The sequence below is a fragment of the Saccostrea echinata genome, unplaced genomic scaffold (assembly GCF_033153115.1).
Source record: "Saccostrea echinata isolate AGI-Se365-2 ecotype Australia unplaced genomic scaffold, CSIRO_AGI_Sech_v1 ptg000027l, whole genome shotgun sequence".
Taxonomy (NCBI): domain Eukaryota; kingdom Metazoa; phylum Mollusca; class Bivalvia; order Ostreida; family Ostreidae; genus Saccostrea; species Saccostrea echinata.
In genome coordinates this window covers 2,960,197-2,987,141 of record NW_026889776.1, presented here as the reverse complement: position 1 = coordinate 2,987,141, position 26,945 = coordinate 2,960,197, and the positions used below count along the sequence as shown (strand labels likewise).

The window sequence follows — 26,945 nt, the reverse complement described above, 5'->3', positions numbered from 1 at the left end:
ATAGGTCTAAAAAGCCCTTCACCGGTATACGGTGACATCTCCATATGAGTGAAAAATTCTCGAATGGGACGGAAAAAATACAATCAATCAATCATTACACAGTGTAAAAACAAATTTGTTCTTTCAAAACTCCATCCATCCTACAGTTTTGACCTGATTTCAAGACTTGGAGCAAAAGTAGACTTTATGTATGCATCGGTTTTTGATTTCCTTGAACAGTGTTGCTTTAGTTAGTAAAAAATTATATTTTTGTGAAATTTATTCGAACTGCTACTCCTCCTTCAGTTTTTGTTAAATTTCAATGAGACATGGGAAACAGTAAGCCTACAGTAATAAACATAATTCATGGTTACTAAAAGTAGAAATTTCTATGAAATTTATTCAAAATCCTACTCCTCCAACAGTTTTGGTTGGATAACAATAAGACTCGGTAAAGAAGTACATCATACTAAGATAGATAATTTTCTTATAGGTTTTTGATTTTGATGAACAGTATTGCCATGGTTGCTTTGTATAGTATTGAAAGTAGTATAGTATTGATTTTTTTTTTATTTCAAAACGCTACTCTTCCTACAGTTTTGGTCTGATTTCAATATGACTTGAGTAGAAGTAGATTAAAGTAATATAAATACATGTAATTCTTTACAACAGTTCTTTTGATTTTGACAAACAGTGTACTAAATAGAAATTCATTCAAAATACTACTCAAAAAGTTTTGGTCTGAATTCATTTTCAATGTCTTGATGTTCAAGTAGACTATACTAAGATACATAATTTCATATACTTAGTATCATTTTTTTTATTTCAAAAAATTATGTTGTCATGTTTACTAAAAATAGAATTAATTTTTTTTTTCAAAAACACTACTCATAAAGATACATCACGTTCATCATATATGTACAAACCAGTAAAGTAGGGCTGGAATGGTACAACTTCTATATCGATATGTTTTATGATATTTTTGTCACAATAAGATACATATCAGGCTATTTTAGATGAGATATAAAATCTTATTGTATTGAAATGAACAAAATATTTCTTCACAATTAAGAATAATTTATTCATGGAATGCATTTATCTGTTGTAAAACAAAATTATTTAACAAAAGTGGTGTTAATTATAAATTTATTTCATATTTATAGTTATAATATCAGCAAATTTGTTTACATAATAAACCTGAATGTTAAGTAAACAAAAAAAACTGAAAATATGTTTTCGATATTTCTGTATTTTTACATATACATGTACGTATTGATATGTTGTCCCAACACTATAGTAAAGCTACAGTCTCTTTAGAGACTTCTAGTGAATAGTAAAAGTATTCTGTTGGGCAAGTATCCACGGAGTTATACATGTGTAACCTATCTCATTTAATAATTGTTCAAATATCTTAAAAATATTTCAGATTCCAACTCTCAAAGCAAATATCCACATAAAATAATACACTTAGTACCAATTTTTATGGTCGTTTTCAATCCCAAATCGGGAGGTCGTGGGTTCGAGCCTCGGCCGCGACTGACCTAAGTCGATAAAAAATAGGTAGCAACTGTTCCTTCGCAAAGCGCTCGGCACTTTGAAGTGAAAGTTGCGGGTCCTTCAAATGAGACCTTAAAAACAGAAGGCCCCGTGTCACGGCAGGCGCTGGCACGATAAAGATCCCTCACTGCTCAATGGCCCTGAGTGCCGAGTAAAGGTCTAAATTGGAAGCCCTTCACCGGTATATGGTGACGTCTCTATATGAGTGAAAAATTCTCGAACGGGACGTAAAACAACATACAATCAATCAATCAATCCCCAATTGGCCCCTTGGGTGTAAAATGAAAATTCCAAGACCTTTCGAAAGATAATTTGGCTCTTGCATAGAATTTAAGAGGAGTGTTCTGTAGATGTGCAATAAAATTTGGAGTTTTAAATATTACGCCATGGGCAAAACGAGGGCCAAAAATGTTTTTTTTCCCCTACTAAAACCTGGTTCCCAGAACTCCTCTTACATTTTACGCAGTAGCCTTATCATCTTTTAGAAAATGATTGGTGGTGTCCTGTAGATGTGCAATAAGATTTCGAAATTTTCATTTTCATCCTGGGGGTCAAATGGGGGTTGAAAAATGACGGGGTTTTTTTTATACAAAAAGACCCTGGTACCCAGAACTCCTCTTACATTTTATGCAGTAGACTAATCATCATTTTGAAGATGATTGGTGGTGTCCTATAGATGTGCAATAAGGTTTCGGAATTTTTATTTCCACCCTGGGGGTCAAATGGGGTCAAAAAAGACCTTGGTTCCCAGAACTTCTCTTAAATTTGATTCAGTAGCCTGAATTTTAATTTCACCCTGGGGGTCAAATGGGGATCGAAAACTGACGTTTTTATACAAAAAAGACCCTGTTCCCAGAACTCCTCTGACATTTTATGCAGTAGCCTAATCTGATGGTGTCCTGTAGATGTGCAGTAAGGTTTCGGAATTCATTTTCATCTTGGGGGCCAATAGGGGTCGAAAAATGACTTTTTTTCTGCATTTGTAATCTACTTTCAGTATATTACCATGGCAACATCATTCATGGAAATCGAAAACCGATAAACCTTGAATTATGTACATAATTTAAGGTTATTTGTGCACCATGTTTGGGGCGAATTACATTGTAAAGTAATGCATTACATTACCATTACTTCAAGAGTTTGGGCATTGGATTACCACTACCATTACTTAAATTTCTTAAAGTAAGACACTACATTACCATTACTTGAGTTAAGTAATGCATTACCATTACCATTACTGTTGGTTTTTTTTTCAAAAATAAAAATACAAAACTGCAAAACTATTTTCATAAACATGCATCCCACCCTTGATGAATGATAATTCAAATTTAATTTACAGTACTTTTATTTATTACACTGTAAATAATTTACATATCTTTTTTTTATTATTCATATGAAGTTCAAACTTTTCAATTGCCAATAAGATAAAAACATGTACAATACACTTTTTGGGTAATTATTGATGTCATGAAGCAATTTAACCTTTGCTGCAATTTACTCCCTCCCCAAAACTAAAATTGAACTTAATAAGACATATGAAGATCAAGTACCTTAAATTATGACAAAAATTAAATGTATTGACCAACTTGTACAAAGGGTTGGGCAGTATGTACATTTCTTCTGAAAGTAGAATACCCGTCTTCATTTCCTTTTAGTGCAATGGATTTGTTATGGTCAGCTCAAGTTAGACCAGCTCAATTAATGTTTCAGAAACACAGTAAGAGGAATGCCTGGGCTGGTTTTTGGAGTACTTCTCAAAACAATACATGTTTTAATTGTTACATAGCCGTAGAGGCATTGTATGTTTTGATGACACTCTATTCAAAAGGTGGCAATTATCAGTTTACAGTGTACATTAATTAGTGTCCCTCATACCAGAAATATTTTTAAGGATATTCTTTAATAAACTCTTTAAAATATTCTTTGAAATTAAATCTGAGCTAAAATAAGTATGAAAATTTAAATGTGTGGTAATTGTACTTTCAACAGAATAAAAAAATGTATTTATAGATACAGAGAGTTTATTTACATAGGTTAATTTTATTTCATTAATTTCTATTATTTAAAAAAATTAATATAAACAAGAATTTCCATGTCCATTTTCAATTCTTTAAAATAGGTATCTACAATGTAATACCAGCATTACTTTGGATTACATGTAATTCAAATTTTTTGATTACACATTACTAGCATTTATACTTCAAGTTCAAGTAATGCATTGCAATGTATTATCATTACATTTAGCATTACCATATCCTGTTGTGCGCAAAGTAATGGAAATTGAACCGAAACTCAAGGTCGAGTAGCGGTTTGAATGAAATTCACAAAAATATCTTCTTTTTTTTTACAAACCATGGCAACAGTGTTCAAGAATATCAAAAACCGATAAACAAAATTATGTATCTTAGTATAGTCAACTTGAGCTCCAAGTATTTATAAAATCCAGAGTCAAAGCTGTAGAAGAAATAGAGTTTTGAATGATTAAATTTGGTTCTACACTATTTTAAGTTTTCACATAAGTTTCTTTTTCTTGCCCAGTGGTTCTTTAGAAGAATTTTTAGATACTTTTCCTATATATTCCCATGTAAAACTTTGATCCCCTATTGTGGCCCCACCCTACCATGGCGGTTATGATTTGGACAAACTTGAATTAACACTATGTGATGAAGTTCAAGTAAGTTAAAACTTTTTGTAGAGGCTCGTGTATGATAATTACACCCTCAGAAGTATGTTTACCTGTCTCAACAAATCAGTTGAGGGTTCAGTGAGTTGTTTTCAAATTATTTAACATGAATTTAATTTATTTTGCATACTGTAGACAGACTTGTATTTTTTAAAGGAATTTAAGTGAAGAAATTACGTGTTCTTGAGTAATAGGAGTTCCATGTAACATTTGTAAAAAATTATGAAAAACACTTCTGGTTGTGTCCTTTTGTAATTAGATGTAGATCAAAGACATGATTGTGAGTACTCTTTTTTTTTTACATATCTGGGAGGGAAATCATTGAATTACACAGTTTAAATCCCCAAAAGTTGGTCAATTTAAAATAGAAACTACTTACATTATTCCATTTTTAATTTTTGGTCAAAGTAGATGTCAGAAAGAGAGAAAGAAAAGGAGAGATAGAAAATACCCCAGGTTTGTAGCCTTATGCAGAACTTAAAACGTGTGATCGCAAGTGCTGCGAAAGAGCTACAATATTTGAAAAGCAATTTTTTTTCATGCATTGTTTTCAGAATAATTCAAAGCTGAAACCATGTCACCATAGTATGACTATTATCCATGTTGGAAAAAAACTGCATATTTACGCTGTATGCCTTGATTATAAATAACTAATCAAGGTGTTTTGAATACCAAACTCAAGCTATACTGGTAAAGCTAATTCAACCACAGAGCTTAATCAATTTAAAGATGCAAGACATGTTCAACTCTTAATCATTCTTAAAATATTTATATCATCATTCCAGATTCAAGAAAGAACAAGAAATATGACCAAGAGTCTATATCTGTTGACTTATAAACACGTACATGTATGTTGGAAGAAGAGTAAATAATGATGACAAGTCAGAAGTGGGGTTAATATTCGCAAATTTTAGGAGTTTTCACAATAAAGACATGCAGAAATAACTCCTTCCCCTTTTCCCAGCATCTAGTTTGTTCATGTATACAAACCAATACTTTGTTTTGACATTTAAAAAAATTGTGAATATGTACAAAAATGGGTACAAAGTTTAATAGTGTGCCTCTCTGAATGATTTTCATTCCTAATTCTGGGAGGATGGGTTTACCAAAAATCATGAATGGAATATCGAGCAAACTTGTCATTGATGCACTTTTGAATTCAATGCAGGTCATACTGTGAACATTTTAAGTTCATTTTTGAGTTACATGATCATTTGTCGTTTGAAGGGCAGGGGGTGGCCAAGGAGACCGGGGGGGGGGGGATTCATGACCCCTTATGCCATTTAATCCGCCATGAATGAATACAAAGACACTTCAGGGTTTCCGATTTTATTTAAAGTTATTTGATTGCTTCGGTATCCAGGAAATGGGAATGCCCCCCCCCCCCCCCGAGACTTGCATCAATGTAATATTTAAATGCATGTGGAACCCAATGATCTTTGACCCTTTTAAACTATACCCCAACCATTTGCATTTCAGATTATTTTACCCCATTCTATACCTAAAGCTGTACTTACTGCCTGACATAAGCTCTGTTAACTTCATTAAATATATTCCAATTAAAACACACAATGAATTAATTCCTACTGATATAATGATGTATACACCATGTGCAATCTAATAATGATAATGATAAAACTAGTACTCGTAGGGTGACACAAGTCCAATGTGAGGCGCGGGTCTAGAAATTTTAAAAAAGGTGTACACATGGTACATGTACATATTTCATATAATAATTACATGACGTTTTAATACATAATTACATATTTTTTAACATAACTTTGTGCTATCTATTTCCAAAAACAGGCAAAATGTGGGAAAAGGGGGGGGGTGTCCTAGGGGTCTTTGCCTCCCCAGATAATGATAAGAGTTTGCACTATTTGATCAATTCTGAAAGTTTGGCATCTAATTTTTTTTAAGTTCATCAAAAGTGCTGTGCACAAAAACAATAATAGTTGTTTTGAAAATAAAATATATGGAGATAACGAACAGTATTCAAGCTCAAAAGTCCATTAAACAATACAAATTATGGAGCAGAGCAAACACGGACCTCTAAAACATCAGAGGTGGGATCAGGTGCCATGGAGGAGTGAGCATCCCCTGCCAACCGGTCACACCCGCCGTGTACTCCTTGTCATGATCGGGAAACAACGGAAAAATCCTTCGGCAATTCAGTGTGTAAACAACGGCATAACAATTAGTATGAAAAACGTCAGTCACCATTTGACTTAATGATAAATTGTATTTGCTGACAAGGTCATTGTATCGACCAAAGAACTTACGAAATGACGACTTTAAACGAAACTGCTGATATTCTTGTTTCATCAACTTGTATGTCAATAACTTACCTCGTTTTGAAAATTGTTCATACGTAGAGCATGCTCTTGCGTATCGGATCAACTCGGAGATATAAACCCGTAGGCAGGTGATGAAGGTATATTGCTGCATAAGTAAGGGAAGTTGAAGATTTAAAAGTTAAAGTCTTCATGTTTATCATAATGCTTGGTTGTTAGATTAATTCTTACGTGTTTTTTTTTTCTTCCAGTCAAATATCCAAATATGAAACAGATGTGTCAGACTATGTAGTATCATTTATTTCAAGCTCACTGGGATGAAATATGTGGAGATAACGAACAGTATTCGAGCTCCAAAGTCCATTAAACATTACGAAATAAGAGCAGAGCAAACACGGACCTCTAAAACATCAGAGGTGGAATCAGGTGCTATGGAGGAGTGAGCATCCCCTGCCAACCGGTCACACCCGCCTCCTTGTCATGATCGGGAAATAACGGAAAAATCCGTCGACAATTCAGTGTGTAATCAATGGCCAAACAATTAGTATGAAAAACGTCAGTCAGCATGTGACTTAATGATAAACTGCATTTGCTGACAAGGTCATTGTATCGACCAAAGAACTTACGAAATGATGACTTTAAACGAGACTTCTGATATTCTTGTTTCATCAGCTTGTTTGCCAATAACTTACCTCGTTTTAAAAATTATTCATACGTAGAGCATGCTCTTGCGTATCGAATCAACTGAGAACCCCGTATGCAGGTGATGACAAAGACATTTTTCAGACAGCCATAGTGTTTATGGAATGATTTTTTTTTGTTTGCTTACAAATATGAATGGCTTTTATTCGAACTTCTGTCTGTTGCGCCAATAACATTCGGAAATCCACAAACTTTTGAAAAGTCAAACATTCTATTTGCAATTTCTGTTTCATCAATGGACATATTATATACCTTGGAGTAACATCTCTAACAGATGTCCAATATCAAATGACGAAGCAGTCTTAACTTTGACATGATCTCAAACATCCATAGATCCCTCTCTCTGTAAAAGTCTTCATTCATATACTAGTTCAGTATTATTCTATATACAGTCGTAATATTTCTAGTTTCTTCCGAAGGAATTGTTTTACCTGTCTTAAAGTTACGGCATAACTTAGGAATATCCTAAGATAAGAAGAGGTTAGTGAAACTGTGGAAGCGTATTAGTGACATTTTGACACTTTTTATTTTTGTTTTTCATTTCTACACTTTAATATGTACAATTTACACTTTATTCTGTACAATTTACACTTTAACATGTATAATTAACATTTTAATCTGTAAAATTTACATTTTAATCTGTAAATTTTACACTTTAATCTGTAATCTTACACTTTAATCTGTAAAATTTACACATTAATCTGTAAAATTTACTCTTTGTAAAATTTTACTTTTTTCTGTAAAATATACATTTTAATCTGTAAATTTTACTTTTTAATCTGTAAAATTTATACTTTAATCTGTAAAATTAATACCTTAATCTTTAAGTTTTCACTTTAATCTGTAAAATTTACATTTTAATCTTTAAATTTTACACAGTAATCCGTAAATTTTACATTTTCATCTGAAAAGATCGATAGGTCATTTTAATGTTTTATACCTATAACATAAAAATGGTATAGACTGAGATGTTTACAAGTGTTTGCATAAAAGTTTATACATGTGTACCACAGGTGCTTGTGAACAGGAACCTCTAACACCCCCACCCCCGAATATACACCCAAGATGTAAGGATAATTTTAGTTGTCTTCTTTCATAAATTATTCTTCTAAAACACATTTACAATGTATTCCATATGGAATTTAAAAAAAAAAAAAATACAATAAACGTTTTATAAAAATAGTCACCCCCAGTATAATACCCGGGATTTACCCGGGTTGGGGGGGGGGGGGGTGTCTTGACGACGAGTAAGTGAGGTTTATAAGCATTATATCATAACTAAGGATTTGCAGTTTGCTTTTGTGCTTCGTAATTTTCACCAGCAAATTGTCGGGAATCTACTTTCAGTATATTTCTTCAGGAATATAGTAAAGGCTACGAGCAATAAAAAATAAATATCCACAAAAATATTTTTTCCATCTTATTGACATAATGATTGATATTGCAAGTTTGTGGGTCTTTGATTAAGATGTGAAAAACAACTCTCAAATTAGTCAATTTAGAACGTAACATTAAAGAAACAACATTGAATCAAAGGGAGTTAATTTCTATGTTGTTCCAAAATTATTACAAACTCATATACTGTAATATTTATTATCAGCTGGTCATTTCAAAATATTCAATTGAATTGTTGCCCGCAATACATATAGAATGTAAATGAATTAATGCTATCAATAACTGAACTGTTCCGCGCATCAAATGAATTTGATTTGTTCTTCACATTCAGTGAATTTACCATTTTTTTTTTTCAAATAGTCTATGAGAGTCTCACTTATAAGTAACTCAAGTGCCTCATTGTCTTTTTTCTATTTCTTGTTTAGGATTTCTTAACTTATTTTAACATTTAGTACAACTGAATTTGTGCATTTCGACCTCCTCACCCGTGAACGAGGGATGGAACCAAAATCTAAATTTCCCTTTGAATTAAAATTACTCCAAGATATTTGGCACACAAACAAACTAAAGAATTTTCAGGCATAAGATGTGCATATCTATAAGAACCATGGACTAAATCTGTAGTAAAAAAAATCAAAATTAGGTTCTTTTTAATAAATGTGAAAGTATAGTATTGTAAGCATATATAAAATGTATATATAACAGTTATAATGTGGAGTCTATAAATTGTATGACTTCCCTTAAAAATGCATTTGCTTTAAATAAATAATAAAATAATAACTATATTTTTAAAATGAGTCCTCCAAGGTTGAATGACAGGCCTCACAAGGTAACCTTTTTGTGTCATTGGACAAGCCCTACTTGAAGCAAGACAAATGGCACGTATCCACAGTGCACACGTGACTTTAAATGGCGTCTTGTTTCAACTATTTTGGGCCAACGTTGGCCCATATACCTATATTCTCCACTGCTTTATTAAGATTTTGATGCAGATATTATATATTATAATATAAAAAGACCGATCGCCATTATCTCCTGAATGCATGTTGGTATTCAAGTTTCATTTGGCACATCCTGTCAAAATTTGCATAATAGTTGCTGCCCTAATAATTTCAACCATTTTAACAAAAGATGGATTTTTAATTAAAAAGTCTCAGATTCGTTGCATCTCTTCAATATTACATTATTTTTATGTTTTCTTGCCGAATGTGCTGAGTAATTATTCATTGTAAATGCAGTTGAAAACAGGAAATATATTAAGTTCTTAATATTTATCTCAAGTTTACAAACAGATTTTTACGTTCGCTTTAAAAGATACTAGTATCAATGAAATAGGAATTTATTTCAAATGACATAAAATAAACTGTGAAATAAAAGTACAACATATAAATTGAACACATTAGAACAATAGCAACTTCTTTGAAGCCCTTTGGCATTAAAAATTTATGATAGTTGTATAAAAATAATTATTTTCATATCCGGACTCATAGTTTCATAAAAGAATGATGTGTTTATGAATATAATACTTGATGTGTTTATGAATATAATACTAGACACAATGATCAGCCTTTGAGGATTATGAAAAAGATGGTAGCATCAAAATAAAGCAAATACGATGCATATTTCTATTGATAATTTTGATAACAGTGCTAAAAAGTAAATGAAAGACACCTAAACTGCCGGCATCCGTCTTTTCCATGCACTTTTCCAGATATTTGACAGACACACCGTAGAATGAAACCGGAAGAAAATGGTCAGTGGGACAGATAAATGATTAAAAATTGTCCAGGCTACAAATCCATAAAATTCAAGTTGCACTGGGTTTGCCCGAGATCTCTGAATTTCAAACGTATTGAGTCCCCACATTGCAATGTTACTGACTAACAAGAACGTAACATATTCCCGCCCAGGCTTTTGTCTCTCTTGTTCTCGTCGCCATGACGACTTTCGCATTCCACTTAAAAGGAAGACTGTTTGCAATGAGGCTTGAAACAGTCTGAAAACACAGGACAAAATGACTAAGTAATCCGTTGGTCCTTTCTTCATGGAAGCGGCAATAATACTGAAAAAAGTAAACACGTAGAGACCTCCTAAACCCAACAGAAGCAACGACTCCTCCAGGTCCAATTCCCTCTCCGAATTTACTCGTAACGTCTGCATTCTGTGGAATGCCAATACGACGGCAATTGACGTCACTACGTAAATAACCACAGCAGATAAATGTTCCAGTTTGACGGCCGTATTGAGATAACTATTCGACCTAATGAGAACAAAGAATGTTATCATAGTTATGACTGTTCCTACGAGGATAAAAATTCCCAAAAAGAGTCCACGACTAGAGCGGGAACAGTCGACCGTCATACGATGAGATTTAGCTTTGCTTTCCTCCTCACTTGTTACCTCCTCATGTGTCCGCCCACCCTTTCCGATATTCCTCCACATAACGTACAGAATTCCTATTTAAATTAAAAAAAAATACCGATGTTTTGAAGTCATTTGTAGGTAAAAATAAAGATGTTGACAATCAGTTGATTAGTACATTTTCTGGTCATGTTAAAATTTCTTTTTAACAGCTTTAAAAATGAATTCTCTTTAAAGATGATCTCCGACTTTGAGGATAAACTTTCAAAAAAATGGAGCGAGGACCCACTCATATGGAAAAATTGTGTTATGAGGAAATGATCATTTTTGCCCTCAAATAATTTCAATCTTTTTTGAGATTTTTGCAAATTGTGAGATTTTACGTGAAATACACAATAATGTTAGATGAAATATCAAGGAAAATTTTGCTAAATTGAGATTTAATTTTTCACCTTCGTAATTATTTGTCGCACCGTAGGCATTGTGCTTGCTAGCTTCTTAAAACGTTTTCGTTTTAATACATGTAGTTAGTCGTGTAAATTTAACTTAAAATGTTATACAAGCGATTTCTTGTTATGTTTGGATATTAGCTATAGGAAATTTTAATTATGTAATGATTTAAAAGTACCTGCACATATGAGACTATATTCAATGGTACATGGATACAAGTAAGAACTAGAGGTTTCCACAACGTCCGACATCAAAGAATTCCTATTACAACCTAGGCGGTATCCTGTGTGATTTTGGACAACAGAATCTGGAAAGGGAAGTCGTAAACAAAACATTCGTTTTACAGGCGTTTTACTTTACGCTCAGAATCTTTTCAGACTCAGAGTTTTTGATTTATGTTTCTTAATTTTCTGCTATTAGAAAAGGTAAAAAAAAAAAAATAACCAGAGAACTACTAAGTATATATAAAGTAAATAATAAAAGCCGCAATAAACTTTCAAACCGTTTGTTACCTCTTGTCTCGTTGGTGCCTGCACCTGTTTCATACAGAGGTCTGATTTCACGCAAGGTCTCCTGGACAATATTTTGGACCCAGACACAAACGTTTGTTGCCACCATGTGCATCAACCCAAACCTTGCCACTGTTTTATATCGATGTATGCACATCTGAAACAAGCAATCCACAAAACCATTCCATCATCTGATGTTTACAAAGAAAATAGCTAATACGAGTAACGAAAAACCTTCCTTTGATCAAAAGTGACATAATCTTTTTATAAATTTCTAAAAATGATTATATACAATTTTAACTTTGCAAGAAGAAAAAAGTATATAACGCTCATATTGGCTACAGGGTCTTGGCAGGCGTTCATTTAAATTATGTGTTAATGCTCCCTAACTAAAAATATTTTTATGAATGTTCTACAAGAATTAATTTTTTTATTTAAAAGAAATATTATCAAATTAAAGTTAAAGACAGCTTTTGTTATTCATTTTATCCATGGATAGGTAACTTCCTATATTCCATTACTCCATCAAATACTGTTAGATTTCAAAACAACCGACAGTCGATAAAAATCACAACATATGTTATGTGGTGTTTGCTTGCCCTTCTGTTCCCACCGATAGTAACGAAGAGCAGGTGTAAATGTTAATATCTTAAAATGTTCTTTGAAGTTTCCCTTTGCAGACTGACTACGGGTGACCGTTTAATTACCATATGGTTCACCTTACTGTCAGAGAATGCACCTTTGCAGCGTTAACAGAAATGCCAAGGTATCGGGCCATCGAGGTATGATTTACTGAATATTTAAACAATTCCTTGCAAAAGATAATTTTATCTGTAAACAATATATCATATTTGACTTGTGTACAGAGTCTGGCCAATAGTTTACAGACGAGGACCTAGTATCAACACGTTCCACCCCACTAAATCTTCACTGCATGAAACATTTATTATTTTATGAACGGATGATAGTCTGCAGCCTGGATTCATAATTATACACTGAACATGTATGACTAAATTTCCTCTATATAGAAAAGTTATTTAGAATCTTTCAATATATACATTAATTTAGTCCCTTATATTATACAAGTACATATGTTCAAGAAAATTTTCATTTTATAACAATTTATTGTAATATTCCTTACATTTGAAATGTAAGATTCTATTTCTTCTGTGCTGTTTTTATTATGCCCAGTTTTTTTTTTTTTTTTTTTTTTTTTTTTTGACGTTTTTCTTTATTTCTTTATTTATTCATAGGGTGGGGTTATTTTTCTGAGTTTGGTAACCACATATTTTGCAGCTAAGAAAAATATTAGTACTGTAATTACTAATTATATTTTTAAATAAATAAGAATCTCCACGGGGAGAGAAAAAATATAGAATGACAAAAACTTGTTTTATTTCACGATAATTGTTCTGCTTTTTAAAATTCACTCAGTGCATTGGTTGGATAATAATATCAATCTTCCGAATATTTCAAAAGATATTATACATTCACTTTAGCGAGAAATTATATAAGAATTAAACTTTTATTATATTTACTTAATGAAGAGAACAAAATAAAATATTATCTCACCTTGGAATTTAAGAATACAAAATAAAGTTGTACAAATGTGAATATGAGATGCAAAATAGGTCTGGCTCCTTCAGCGATATTTTCACATGGGTAGGAAGGGGGGTCTGGGTGTGTGTCAAATAACTCCCCAAAATGAAGCCCACTCTGTATCATACTACCAATACCAAAGCCTAGAAATAATAGAATTAGTTCCAAATTATGATTACATGACGATTATATTCAAAAGATGTGAGAAAATAATTTTACGATATATATTTAAAAAATATATATTTTCATTTTTTTTTTTTTTTTTTTTTTTTTGTTTTTTTGTTTTACGTTATTTAAAGATACGTCTCTCTAAACTATTTTTTAAACCAGACATTTAAAACAAATCTATGTACACATGATGCACAGATATATATTTTTTTCGTCATTCAATATTTAGCATAACCCATAGAGAGAAAAAAAGTTTGATCACAACAATTACAGGTACAAATTTGTATTCATACATTTCTTTTAATTTGTAAAATTTTCAAAATTGATATGGTCATTCGTTTATTTGCTTGCATGTTTAGCATTCGTGTCACAATTCCTTATCAATATATCTGAACGCTACAAAATTTAAGTGTTGCTTTTGACGTAGCATACGTATATACTAATAGCAGTGTTCTTACCTACTGCACCGAGTCTCAGGTAGAAACTTCCGGTATGATAGGTTCGGGAATCATCAAATGAGTACTTCCGTTTTAAATTACCACGTGACCCAGAAGTTGTAGTGTACTGTCCTCTTCGAAGGTTTTTCCGAAGTTTGAGGGATTTATCTTGGAGGAGGTAGACGTACGCATATATTAGAAAAAATACACTGATTGTGTATATGTATATATAAAAACCCTGAAAAAAAGAGGTGTAATTTTTGACGTTCAAAAACGCTGGGAAAAAAATTCTCCTTTATTTTATGATATATAATGATTTGAAATAATAATTACTTAAGACTATGATTTTAAAAAATCGCATAATTTTCCTTTCTTTTATTTCCCAAAAATTATTTGGACATCTTTAATATTGCAAAAAAAAAACCTTTCTCACGTAGATAAAAATAATGAATAGATTCTTGATTGAAGTGTTAACATTATTGCTTGAAGACGTTACCAAGAGCCTCACGGGATTAATTATAATTACAAGAGATGCATGTTATAAAACCTTAGCTTCAACGTCATTTGGAAGAGTTTTCACACGATATTACGAACGAAAATTGAGATAAAATGTAATAAAATAAAACATACATCAAAAAGGAAAGAAAAGATGAAAGTTTCTTTGGAGAAGATCTTTGATATAGGAATAACACAACCCAATACAACAACCGCCATGGCATATAATCCGCTGATGCTCGTGAACATGTTGTCCCTGACAAAAGAAAATTGGGTTAATTTGAATAAATAAAGTTAAAACGTGAAAGCAACGTTTGGCTACTGTGAAAAAAAATCCAATGCAACATACTTTTATTATAATCATCTACAACGGCAAAGTTAATTCTGCACATGGTATTTGAAATATGTTTGAATAAATTTCTGAGTATATTTACAGGTCAGGGATTCATTTTACAAAAGATCTTCTAAAGGATTATTTTTTTTTTTTAAATGTGTTTTACAATTATTTTCTTTTTTGGGATTAATTAATGTAAGCAGTTATTTTAATGTAAAAAAAAAATCGGTCATACACCTTTATACTAGCATTTAATAAAGGCTTTCAGAGGGTCAAGAAAAAATTGTTTAGCCTTAGTGGTACATGCAATGTCTTTTGTTACAAAAGGGCCCTGCTTTGGAAGAGGTGGGGAATAAGCCTCCGGAGAAAACTTTAGAAAGACGGTGACAGTAATTTTTAAAATCTATTGAGCACCACATTTATATAACCAAAATTTACATAAAATAATTGAAAATATATATATAAAGACCAAATTTCTGAATTTGTCTTCAGTGCAGGACTAGATCAAGTTGACTTCATATCATTTTACTCTAAACCACAGAAAATCCACTAAATATTATAAATTACATGTACAAATATTTGTACACAACAATGAACATGTTTTCATCGGCATTTCCACTACTCACATGAGAGTGGAATCAACAGGAATATTGACGTCATTGTATCGGCCATTGTTTTTCTTTAGAATGGACCATGATGCATTTGATGGCGAATCCGGATAGAAGAGTTCTTCAGAATTAGAATGGACATCGTGACCAAGTCCTGCAATTACACAAAGTACCAGTCTCAGAAATTTCGAATAAACAGAATTTAATTGATGCTTTGATAAATGAAAGAAATATTTAATAATATCATTTTTATTTGTAACGTATGAGGTTAAACTCTAAGGTTGCACTAAATCATTAGATTTTCAAGAATTCGACATGCTAATTGGATGGTTTGGAAAATACATCAACTTTACAAGAAGTGAATTAAGCGGGGTTTGCGTGAGATGGTCATGTTGCTTCCAAATGTGCTCTCATGAAGGAAATTAAACAAGTGAAAGACACGAATCTACAACTGGCATGGGCAGGAATATTTTACGGGGAATCAATTCTTCAACATAAAGATGATATTACACTCTCACAGTATGATTATAGGGGTAAGAACAAAACATGCATTTCTTTCAATTATTATTTATTTGGCTTTGAAAATCATATTTCATTTCCATATAAACCTAGTAAATAGTGTGGTATCTGTAAAATACATTTAAGATCATGTTTCTAAGTAATTTCTAAACCGTGCGCTTGTTTCATGGTCAATTAATTTAACTGAAATAACAACAGCATTATACTGTCGAAGAATTCTCTCAGAAAAAAAAAATCAGAACAATAATATACATTGTACATGTATATATCATACTGAAATACGTTTTACAGATTTTGATGATTTTTTTCTATGGAGAAAAATTAAGCATAATATTTCAATGAAATTAATCCCAAACTAATTTTTGGTGATATACAGTGAAAATTCAGATCTCAAAGGAAAAAAAAAGAATTTTAACTTGTATTTTAATTATTTTCGTGTAACTTATACAAGAAAACAGAGATCATAAATATTATTTTATCAACGCTTTATGTTCTTATTCTTTAGACAGTAAATTGATTATGTTTTACAATGTTCTTTATTTTTCGAAATTAGGAGAAAATTCTTCTTACCTCTATCGTATGAGTCAAAACAAAAATTGTTTGATTTACAACAGTCCATAATAACGAGTTTTACAAAAAAATCATTCCTCGCCACAATTCCATTTTAATTACGTTTTAACTTGCATAGAGCTTGGAAGGAACGAACTTTCATTAAATCCAATTGCAAAGATTTATATATCTATATTAAATGACATTTCGAGCTCTAAAAGATGCGAGAAAATGTGTCTCTGTGTCAGTGTTTTAAGGTGTCAGGCATTCGATACCAGGGGAGATGTTTCAGCGATAGGTAATCCCATTGTGGCTTTAAAGTGGATGCGTTTAACTACGGTCGACTGAAGGTCGAAATGTACCCGAATTTTCATCGTATGAATCATTGTGTTTTATTTTTATGCAAAGGGTTATATTCACATTTTTACTATTCCAGTCTGAAACTATGTAAGTAAGGATATTGATTAATTTAATTAGTACTTTTCGTTGCTAATTTTTACACACACTGACACAGACATCTTTTTTAAATACTTGTGTTGATTGGTAGTGTTACACCATCCCATGCTAAAACAGATAGCTTATTTTACTCAAACTTATCCATAAGAATTTCTTTAAAAAAAGAAATTTATCATATTTTCAACAGTGAAATACTGTAATTTATTTAAATGAATAAAAGTGATATTCTGTCACAGTACGAAAGAATATCAAAGTGATATATTCTGTCACAATGTGAAAGATTATCAAAGTGCGGCAAAACATGAGATTTTCCTTCCCTTCTTGAATTTTGTTGTACATACTCCCTGGCCTAACTCTTATAAGGTAGAATGTATACCGACCCGACAGAGATTAAAACTGCCAGAGTTTTTCCAACTATGTTGTTGAAATCCAATGTTTATTCTCACAATTGCTAAGCTGTCTCAACCGCTCAACTATGATGTCACAGTCTATGACACTGAGGTACGAAAAGACAGATCAAAGGAAAAATCAAAGAAAATGTAATAAACAGAAAATTCAATATTTTGTAGTTTCACGAGACAGTATTGTTTTATATTTTGTGCTTCGCACTCATGAAAATATATTTTAAAAAAATCTTGTCCCATTCGTGAAATAAATTTCATATCCATCCATAAAACATGAATATCCTCTATATAAATGTACTTCCTCTCACTTAAACAGTATTGAAAATACAATGTACTATTCATTCACGGGTACTTGTATCATCTTTTGTGTCTGTCTTCTTAGTGAGCGGGGTATATTTATTTATTAATTTTATTTCATTTATTTATTTATTTATTTATTTATTTTTTTTTGGCCATTTATTCATGGATACATGTTAAGTATAAATTCTGATACCTGAATCTCCATTTGGGTGGGTCTCAATCACAATTGTTTCTGTATTTCCAGTCCTTGGGTTATGGCGTAAAAGACTGATGTTTCTGGACGACCTTCTCTGAATCTGACATTCAACGTCACTTGGAAGTTCATGCCATGAGTGACTTCTGCCCACGTTAGCTTCGTCGCCAGTGCCCGCTTGTGACGTCACCACTGACGCGTTTCCAGATGAGGAAACTTCACGGGAGGAGTACCGTGGAATTGTATTATTCCGGTTGCTGGGGCTTTGGACACAGCTGTCGCTGGCATTGGAGCTGGTCAAACTAGGAAGTGGAGGAGTGGAAACGCTTCCACTGGTCCTTGTTCGGTTTCCCACCCATCTGTCGCAGTAAAAGGAAAACAAATGTAAATTTATTTTTCTGCTGAGAACCATGCAGTACACTTAAATTTACATTTATATTCTTCAATACAAGAACAGGCATCACGATGTGCTCTATTGAAAAATTTTCTCATCTGGCATTTTAATTAGGCTTAATTACCGTTACACGTACATTGAAACCTATCAGATGGTTTTTGTTTTTGTTTATTTTTTTCTCTTTTTTTTTTGGGGGGGGGGAGGTCTTTGTTTCGTTCTTTTTTTTTTCTTTTTAGGTCACCTGAGTCACTCAGGTGACCTATTGCTATCCGTTCTCGTCCGTCGGCGTGCGTCGTGCGGTGTGCGTCGTGTGTTAACATTTGAACATTTTTTGCTTCTTCTCTGAAACCGCTTAACCAATTTCAACCAAATTTGGCATATAGCATCTATGGGTGAAGGGGAACAAAAATTGTGAATTCCATGGTCCCTGTCCCCCTGGGGCCTGAGGGGTGGGGCTAAAACCACCAAAAATAATGCAATCTTTAAAAATCTTCTTCTTTACTCCTGGACATCAAGCAGTCAAACTGTTGGCATAATTGTAATAAGCATTGAGTCCTCTACCAAAATTGTGAAATTCATGGCCCCAGGGTCAGGGGTTCTGGTGCTAGGGTGGGGCTATATAGATCATATAGGGAAAGTGCATTATTTCTTTGAAAATCTTCTTCTCTGCTCCTGGGTATTAAATAAAGTAACTTAGTACATAGTTATGAAGAACAAGAGTGCCTCTTTCAAAATTGTGAAATTCATGGCCCCAGGGTCAGGGGTTCTGGTGTTAGGGTGGGGCTCTATTGATTATATAGAGAAAATGCATTAATTCTTTGAAAATCTTCTTCTCTGCTCCTGGGTATTAAATAAATTTTCTAAGTATATAGTTATGATGAGCAAGAGTGCCTCTTTCAAAATTGTGAATTTCATGGCCCCTGGGTCAGGGGTTCTGGTGTTAGGGCAGGGCTCTATTGATTATATAGTGAAAATGTATTAATTCTTTGAAAATCTTCTTCTCTGCTCCTGGGTATTAAATAAAGTAACTTAGTACATAGTTATGATGAGCAAGAGTGCCTCTTCCAAAATTGTGAATTTCATGGCCCCAGGGTCAGGGGTTCTGGTGTTAGAGCAGGGCTTTATTGATTATATAGTTAAAATGCATTAATTCTTTGAAAATCTTCTTATCTGCTCCTGGGTATTAAATGAACTAATTTAGTACATAGTTATGATGAGCAAGAGTGCCTCTTCCAAAATTGTGAATTTCATGGCCCCATGGTCAGGGGTTCTGGTGTTAGGGCGGGTCTCTATTGATTATATTGTTAAAATGCATTAATTCTTTGAAAATCTTCTTATCTGCTCCTGGTTATTAAATGAACTAATTTAGTACTTAGTTATGATGAGCAAGATTGCCTCTTCCAAAATTGTGAATTTCGTGGCCCCAGGGTCAGGGGTTCTGGTGTTAGGGCGGGGCTCTATTGATTATATAGTGAAGATGCATTAATTCTTTGAAAATCTTTTTCTCTGCTCCTGGATATTAAATGAACTAAGTTAGTACATATTTATGATGAGGAAGAGTGCCTCTTCTGAAATTATGAATTTCATGGCCCCAGGGTCAGGGGTTCTGGTGTTAGGGCTGGGCTCTATTGATTATATAGTGAAAAGGCATTAATTCTTTGAAAATCTTCTTCTCTGCTCCTGGGTATTAGATAAACTAACTTAGTATATAGTTATGATGAGCTAGAATGCCTCTTTGAAAATTTTGAATTTCATAGCCCCAGGGTCAGGGGTTCTGGTGTTAGGGTGGGGCTCTATTGATTATATAGTTAAAATGCATTAATTCTTTGAAAATCTTCTCTGCTCCTGGGCATTAAATAAAGTAACTTAGTACATAGTTATGATGAGCAAGAGTGCCTCTTCCAAAATTGTGAATTTCATGGCCCTTGGGTCAGGGGTTCTGGTGTTAGGGCAGGGCTCTATTGATTATATAGTAGAATTGCATTAATTCTTTGAAAATCTTTTTCTCTGCTCCTGGGTATTAAATAAACTAACTAAGAACATAGTTATGGTGAGCATGACTGCCTTTTCAGAAATTGTTTCATGGCCCTTGGGTCAGGGGTTCTGGTGTTAGGGATGGGCTCCATTGATTATATATTAAAATTGCATTAATTCTTTGAAAATCTTCTCTGCTCCTGGATATTAAATAAACTAAGTACATAGTTATGATGAGCATGGCTGCCTCAGAAATTATGAATTTAATGGCCTCTGGGTAAGGGGTTTTGGTGTTAGGGCGGGGCTTTATTGATTAGATAGGGAATAGGCATGAATTCTTTCAAAATCTTGTGTGCGCCTGGGTTTTTTTCAAACAAAGGAAGTGCATGGTTATGATAAGGAAGAATGCCTCATGGCCCTTGGGTCAGGGGTTCTGGTGAGGGGGAAAGAGCTCTATTGATTATATATAGTGAAAATGCATAATTTCTTTCAAAATATTTTTTCTACTGCTGGTTATAAAGTAAAGAAACAAGTGTATAGTTATAATGAGAAAGGGTGCTTCTTCCAGAATTGTGAGTTCATGGCCAATGGGTCAGATGTTCTGGGTAAGGATGGGGCTTTATTTATTTAATATTATGGTGAAAATGCATTTCTTTGAAAATCTTCTATGCTTCTGGGGATGTTCAAGGCAAACAGAGTAAAAGTTTTAATATGCAAGGGTATTTTTACCAGAATTTTGAACACCTGGACCATTTAGTCAAGTGTTCTAGTCCTGGCCAGGGCTCTATTAACTTGTATTCTGCTGAGCAAAGTTATTCCCCTTTGCCATTCACCTTTGATAATTAATCAATGTAAATAATGTATTTGAAAGCTTAATAGAATAAGAGAATTATGCAAGATAATTTATTGTATAATGAAAATGTACTTTCATAGATTTAATGACTTGGAAAGTCAGATAGGCAGATAGATACTAGACCAATTATTTTGTTGATGCTAATCATACTATTTTTCTTGCTTTTGGGCAACAAAGCTTCATTTTTCAGTTTATGGATCCTCTAAATTGTTGTATTGTACTCAGGTGACCGTTAAGGCCCTTGGGCCTCTTGTTTCATTTTTTTTCTTTGGTGTGTGAGGGTGTGTGTGTGATTTATTTTGTTTTATTGAAAAATTGCTTGATTTACCAGCTAAATCGAGCGCTAGTTCTTAGATGCATAAGATGATAAGTATAGTACATGTAAATCAACAGAAATGAATTACTTGCACGTATACAAACGAAATTCTCAAATTAGGAAACTATCCAGACTATGTAAAGTAAATTATTTGTTAACATAGCACTTGCGTCAATAATCTTGTATTTAATTAATATTAGCATCATAATACTTCAGCAGAATCAAAATAACATAGTAATATATATCTTTTATCTAAATTTGTTTTTAAAAAGTTCAAAGAACATCATAATTTGCTTATCAGCTCTATACTAGTACCCTTTTTTCTTCTACAATCTTGAGTTTCAAAGTATATCCAGTCAAACACAAAAAGGGAACGTTGTTGAAGGATTTTAATTACTAAGTGTTCATAACTCCCATAACATATAATCAATTCTTAGTATCTAACGTCAGGTCCTTGTTCGACAACTGATCCACAAAACAGACCAGAGTGTAAAAAATTCCTTACTTTAACCCCTCCATATTGTATTAGAACGTTCAAATGAAGGGTCTAATACACCAATACTAAATTTTCCAACTTCTGTTAATTTTCATGTCTTTTAGACCAGGGTTACGATAACGACGAATCTAACACTGGCTTCCTAAGGGATTTCTTTAGTTTTATGTTGATAAATTGTGCGGCAACGTCTCCGTCAAGAAGAATGGGCGGAAGTTTCGGGTTCCTAAAGCAAGGTCTTTTCAATGACATAATTAAATAAAATTGTTATCGAAGTCCACAAAAACTGAAAAACAAGGATGATGGACGCGAGGAGAGATTTATGTTCGTACTCCGACCAAACGTTCATATAAGCTGATAGGTGAAGGCGTGTCTATAGGTCATCGATTTATCTAGCACTTGGGAGAAACAAGATATTACTATTTTTAAGGAAAATTTTAAAATAACAATCCTGTAGACTTTGACAGGTTGTATCGACTTTGTTGACCCGATGGTTTTAATCTCGCTCTACGGTTAGTTTTCCATCAAAATAAAAAAATAATATGGAATGATATTGAATTACATGTAAATTTGGGAAACAAGGGTAAATTTATCAATGCAATGTCATCATGAGTCCCCAACTGGGCCCCAAGAAATCTTATACAGTACAGTACCAACCAGACCCAACCTGACACAAAGCAGTCCCAGAGCAGTCCCGGGGACTGCTTTCTGGGACTGCTAAAGCAGTCCCACAGCGGTCCCAGAGCAGTCCCAGAGCGGTCCCAGAGCAGTCCCAGAGCGGTCCCAGAGCAGTCCCACAGCGGTCCCAGCAGTCCCAGCGGTCTCAGAAAGCAGTCCCAGCAGTCCCAGTGGGCGGGGTTATTTAATTTAATGGGCGGAGCTTACTCAGAATGAGATTACCAATAAACAATGTAACTATATAAAAGGCAGTTGAAATTGATGAGCAATTCTTTCTGAGTAGTATCAACAGATATTTACAATTCTTACGTGACAGTCATTTCTGAACTGTTAAGAAAATCACAGTACGTGTATAGAAACAAATTATAATTATTGAATGAAGAAGACGCTCACATATATTAATAACATGAATATTTAAACACAATTATTTGGTATATTAATTTTTAACCAAAATAAACCAATTTATTTTTTGTGATTGATATTGGTTTTCATATTTATTTTTTATATAGAAAATTAAACTTGAATTGTTTATTTTATACCAGAATTAGCTTTAAATAGATAATAATAATTATAGAGCAAGGCCGATTCCCATACTATACTCTGAATGCATTTTTCTTAAGTATTGGAGCTTTTGAAAAATTCTTTGTTAAACATTGCTGAGTATTATATTTCAGTCATGATTATTTTCAATGACTTCTTAATTAAATTATCTTTAGATTCTCAGTTTTAATTGTTTTATTTTATAAATGTTCGAGTGTACATCTGTAAATCACGCAAATGGAACCCTCAGATTATGTTCAAAATTAATTAATCCCGAAATAAATTTATACACAATTATTGAAACTAAGATTTTTTGCAGGACATAGATTGAAATTAGTGTCAATGTTGACCAGCGTGTTCAATGATGTGTAACACTGATACCCAAATAACATGCATTGACTTTCTGCTAATTATGCCCAAAGGCGATTGAAACCTCAGGTGTTGACACCATTTTATACAATCCAGCTGTATTAACCGGCCAGGTAAACACAAACAAAGAAATAAGAAACAGGTCACAATTCCCGATATTTTCAAATGTTTATTTTTTAAATAAATGTACTCTTTTAATAACTTGTTTATAAATTAAAAACTAATTCATAAATAAATCCCCGAATAATTGTTCACATTGTTTATGTGACAGAAGAATGGTAGAATAATTTTATTTCATGGTCATTAAATAAATTATTAGGTTTTATTTGAGGGTGGTAAAAAATAGCATGGAGTGCTCTTTTTTAAGCATGGTATTAGCTTTTTCAATTAAGAAAAAAAAATTCAGTACAGTACGTTCCTCTGAATACATGTATCTTACTGAAATGACAAGTTTGTTTGTTTTTAAATAGTGCTAATGCAAACTTTGAGTACACATGTAATTTGAAAGCATTAATTTATTAAATAGGCCTAGAATTTTTTCTTTCAAACACCTGTATTGAAGTTTAATTTAAGGAATAAAAATCATCCCCTGACTTCCCTTTTAACTACTTTTATTTTCTTAAAATTAATTCTAGACTACAATTGTGTAAATTTATAGCCCTCTTAAGACATTTAGTAATTACATGTATAACTATCTCTATTTATTCAATTTTTGTAAGAAATTAATACTTGTTTTTTTTATATTTGTTTCTATCTTAAACACCTCTCTGCAGAAAGTAAACAAAACAACAACAAAGAGCTGCAAATTCAGAATACACAAGGGGCGGAGCTATCATGTCACTCAGAACCTTTTTCACGCATGAGTGAACAAAGCAGTCCCAGAAAGCAGTCCCAGACACTGCTGGGACTGCCGGGTCTGCTTTCTAGAGCAGTCCCACAGCAGTCCCATAGCGGTCCCACAGCAGTCCCAGAGCGGTCCCAAAAGCAGTCCCGGGGACTGCTTTCTGGGACTGCTTTGGTGTCAGGTTGGGTCTGGTTGGTACTGTACATTGCCACCTGATAGTGAGATATTCGAATTTTGACATCTCTTAATTTTTCAAGACAAAAAAATAGACAAACTCGAAATTTTTCAAAAGTTGATTTTTTCCCCGAATGTCTGCTTTCTAATCTTCCAGCTCAATCAAATTATAAGCCATAATCTTCAATGCTGTCATAAAATGTAGTGTGGTAATTTTGTGAGTGATATCGATTGGGGACCCGTGGGGATCCACTTAGCCACCTTCGTGTCTGGCCGGCATGTGTCCCGGTCGTTCCGTCAGAAGTTCACACAGCGAGGTGAGGATGACATACGGAAAAAGCCCCAGAGCAACGAAACAAATCCGATGTTAATGGATTTCATTTAAGTGATCTCTGCAATTTCACCGATTTCGCACCTTTCTTGACGAAAATGCGTGCAACTGCAAATATCTGGAATATCATCGGAGATATTGATCTTCAGCAAATTACTAAAGACATTTTTTTCCTACTCTGACACTTGCTACGATTATGAACCTTAAGTTTTCCAAAGTAAAATGGACTGTTGGTTAGAAATCCGGATTCCTTTGGACAGCATGTACACGACAACTCTATTTTTAATACTTTGACATTGATTTAAAACATATCACTTGTTACTGTTCTTTATGTCTATATTTCAAGATAGATAATTTAGGTAAGACACATATCATCTACTTTTCAAACCTGACAAGGACATAAGAGATAGTTGTTGACCTGGAAGACAGACAGTTATCCACCCTAGGGAATTCTTTAATTGCTCCGTACTTCGTAACAAAAACCAGAGAAAGCTTCTCTGAGTAATTGCCTTAAAATACCGAATCAATTAGTGTCGCAGCGCAATCATCATAAAACAAAACTAGATAACCCTTGATCAACATTAACATTTAATCGTACCGAATCCATTTCAGTGAAACATTTGTTTTAACGAAATTACTACATTCCAAGTATTTGAATCATTTTGGTAACACTTTCTCTTCCCCCCTGCGCGCTCGTTCTATGAGCCAACATCTGTTTATAGTTTGTTTTTCCTGTAATAATGTTTTCATGAATACATGTTCATTAAAACTACACCGTAAATAATAATTTTAAAGTCCCTAATACAATGTATTCATTTCACATGTTTTCTTTTTGAAGTTACTCTTTTAATGGTGATAACATTTACTCTTAAAGAGACACATAATATGCAGTAGATCAGTTTTTGATATAAATCTAACATGCCTAATGATTAGAAATACTTTATGTAAAACAAATTTGCTCCTAATTGTTTGTTTTTTGTGTTTAAAAAAAAATTCAATGATTCAAACACAATTATACAATCCCCCCCCCCCCCCCGAGGGATTTTTTAAAATCCACATGAAGTGGTTAGAAGGTTCCTTTTCTCACTTTCTTTATACTGGAATCAGTACTTACATCTGCGTTTCATCAGATTCAGACGACGTGCTGGTTTCGTCTGTCGTCTGCCCACCACGGTCCAAGATAAACTCCCCCTCCGTGCAGCTGTCCGAGTCGCTGCTTATTATACTACTCACTATATTCAAATTGTTCAACAAGCACCTGTCCGCTACCCGGGACACAGGCGGTGACGGCGGGTCCCCTTCGTCCTGGGTGTTACTGGCGTCAGTATCCACTGTGTCACTATAAGGTCTATAAGTATTTTCAGAATCGTCCCCACTGTCTGACTCGGGAATGTCCAAATTACAGTCATTTTTATGAATTCCAATCTTAGGCTCCTGTTTGTCAATATTTATTGTCTTTGTGGTGTCTTTAAAATTAGTCACTGCCGTATATCCATTCATGTTGACACCGATTGATAGGAAAGTCTCCAGAAACAGAATTTTCTACACAAAATTATTCCTTGGTCTTTGATAAAGTACACTGGCAATCCATTAACTGACACAGCATTGTCAAAAGACGTCTGCACTGCGGTTCGCGCTTCTCTTCTGCATTCATTAGCCCAGCGGTTAACTGATTTTTACTGGTGCTGCCCCGGCATCAAAAGCAATCTGGAGTTTTTCGTTTCTCCTTTGTCATAACAATATTCCATACAAAAATCACACTGTGATATTCAAGTTACTGTTTACTCGCGGAGGATACAAAATACCCCTTGCCTTTTAAAACCCCTTATACCAAAGCATCCTGACAGTGCTCGGCTGTGAAACATTGGCCGTTTGATTAAGTAGTCGGTTGAGGAACAGAACATTTTATCAGTAAATATATAATTTGTACATTACGCAATGTATAGAAGAGATGAGTAAAACAATAACCTCATTACCATGATTTGAT

The 26,945-nt window shown here is 33.4% G+C and overlaps 1 protein-coding gene across 1 annotated transcript; it reads right to left on the bottom strand.

Moving 5' to 3' along the window:
- Window positions 1–10,005: 10,005 nt before the first annotated feature.
- Window positions 10,006–26,710, bottom strand: LOC133193440 (proton channel OtopLc-like). Its single transcript, XM_061329385.1, has 9 exons — window positions 26,073–26,710; window positions 17,993–18,351; window positions 15,590–15,725; window positions 14,765–14,885; window positions 14,156–14,372; window positions 13,503–13,672; window positions 11,934–12,087; window positions 11,600–11,728; window positions 10,006–11,066 (listed from the first exon to the last, which is right to left on the bottom strand). Exons 1-9 carry the CDS (start codon window positions 26,456–26,458, stop codon window positions 10,282–10,284), a joined length of 2,457 nt encoding a protein of 818 aa, XP_061185369.1. The 5' UTR covers window positions 26,459–26,710; the 3' UTR covers window positions 10,006–10,281.
- Window positions 26,711–26,945: the final 235 nt, after the last annotated feature.

What these genes read in the sequence shown, in the direction of transcription:
- LOC133193440 (XM_061329385.1), bottom strand. Translation starts at nt 26,458, where the DNA reads ATGAATGGATATACGGCAGTGACTAATTTTAAAGACACCACAAAGACA. An exon ending in TCTTTTCTTTCCTTTTTGAT is followed by an intron (nt 14,373 to 14,764) that starts GTATGTTTTATT and finishes TCTTTTTTTCAG; the next exon opens with GGTTTTTATATATACATATA. An exon ending in TTGTATTCTTAAATTCCAAG is followed by an intron (nt 12,088 to 13,502) that starts GTGAGATAATAT and finishes TGCTTGTTTCAG; the next exon opens with ATGTGCATACATCGATATAA.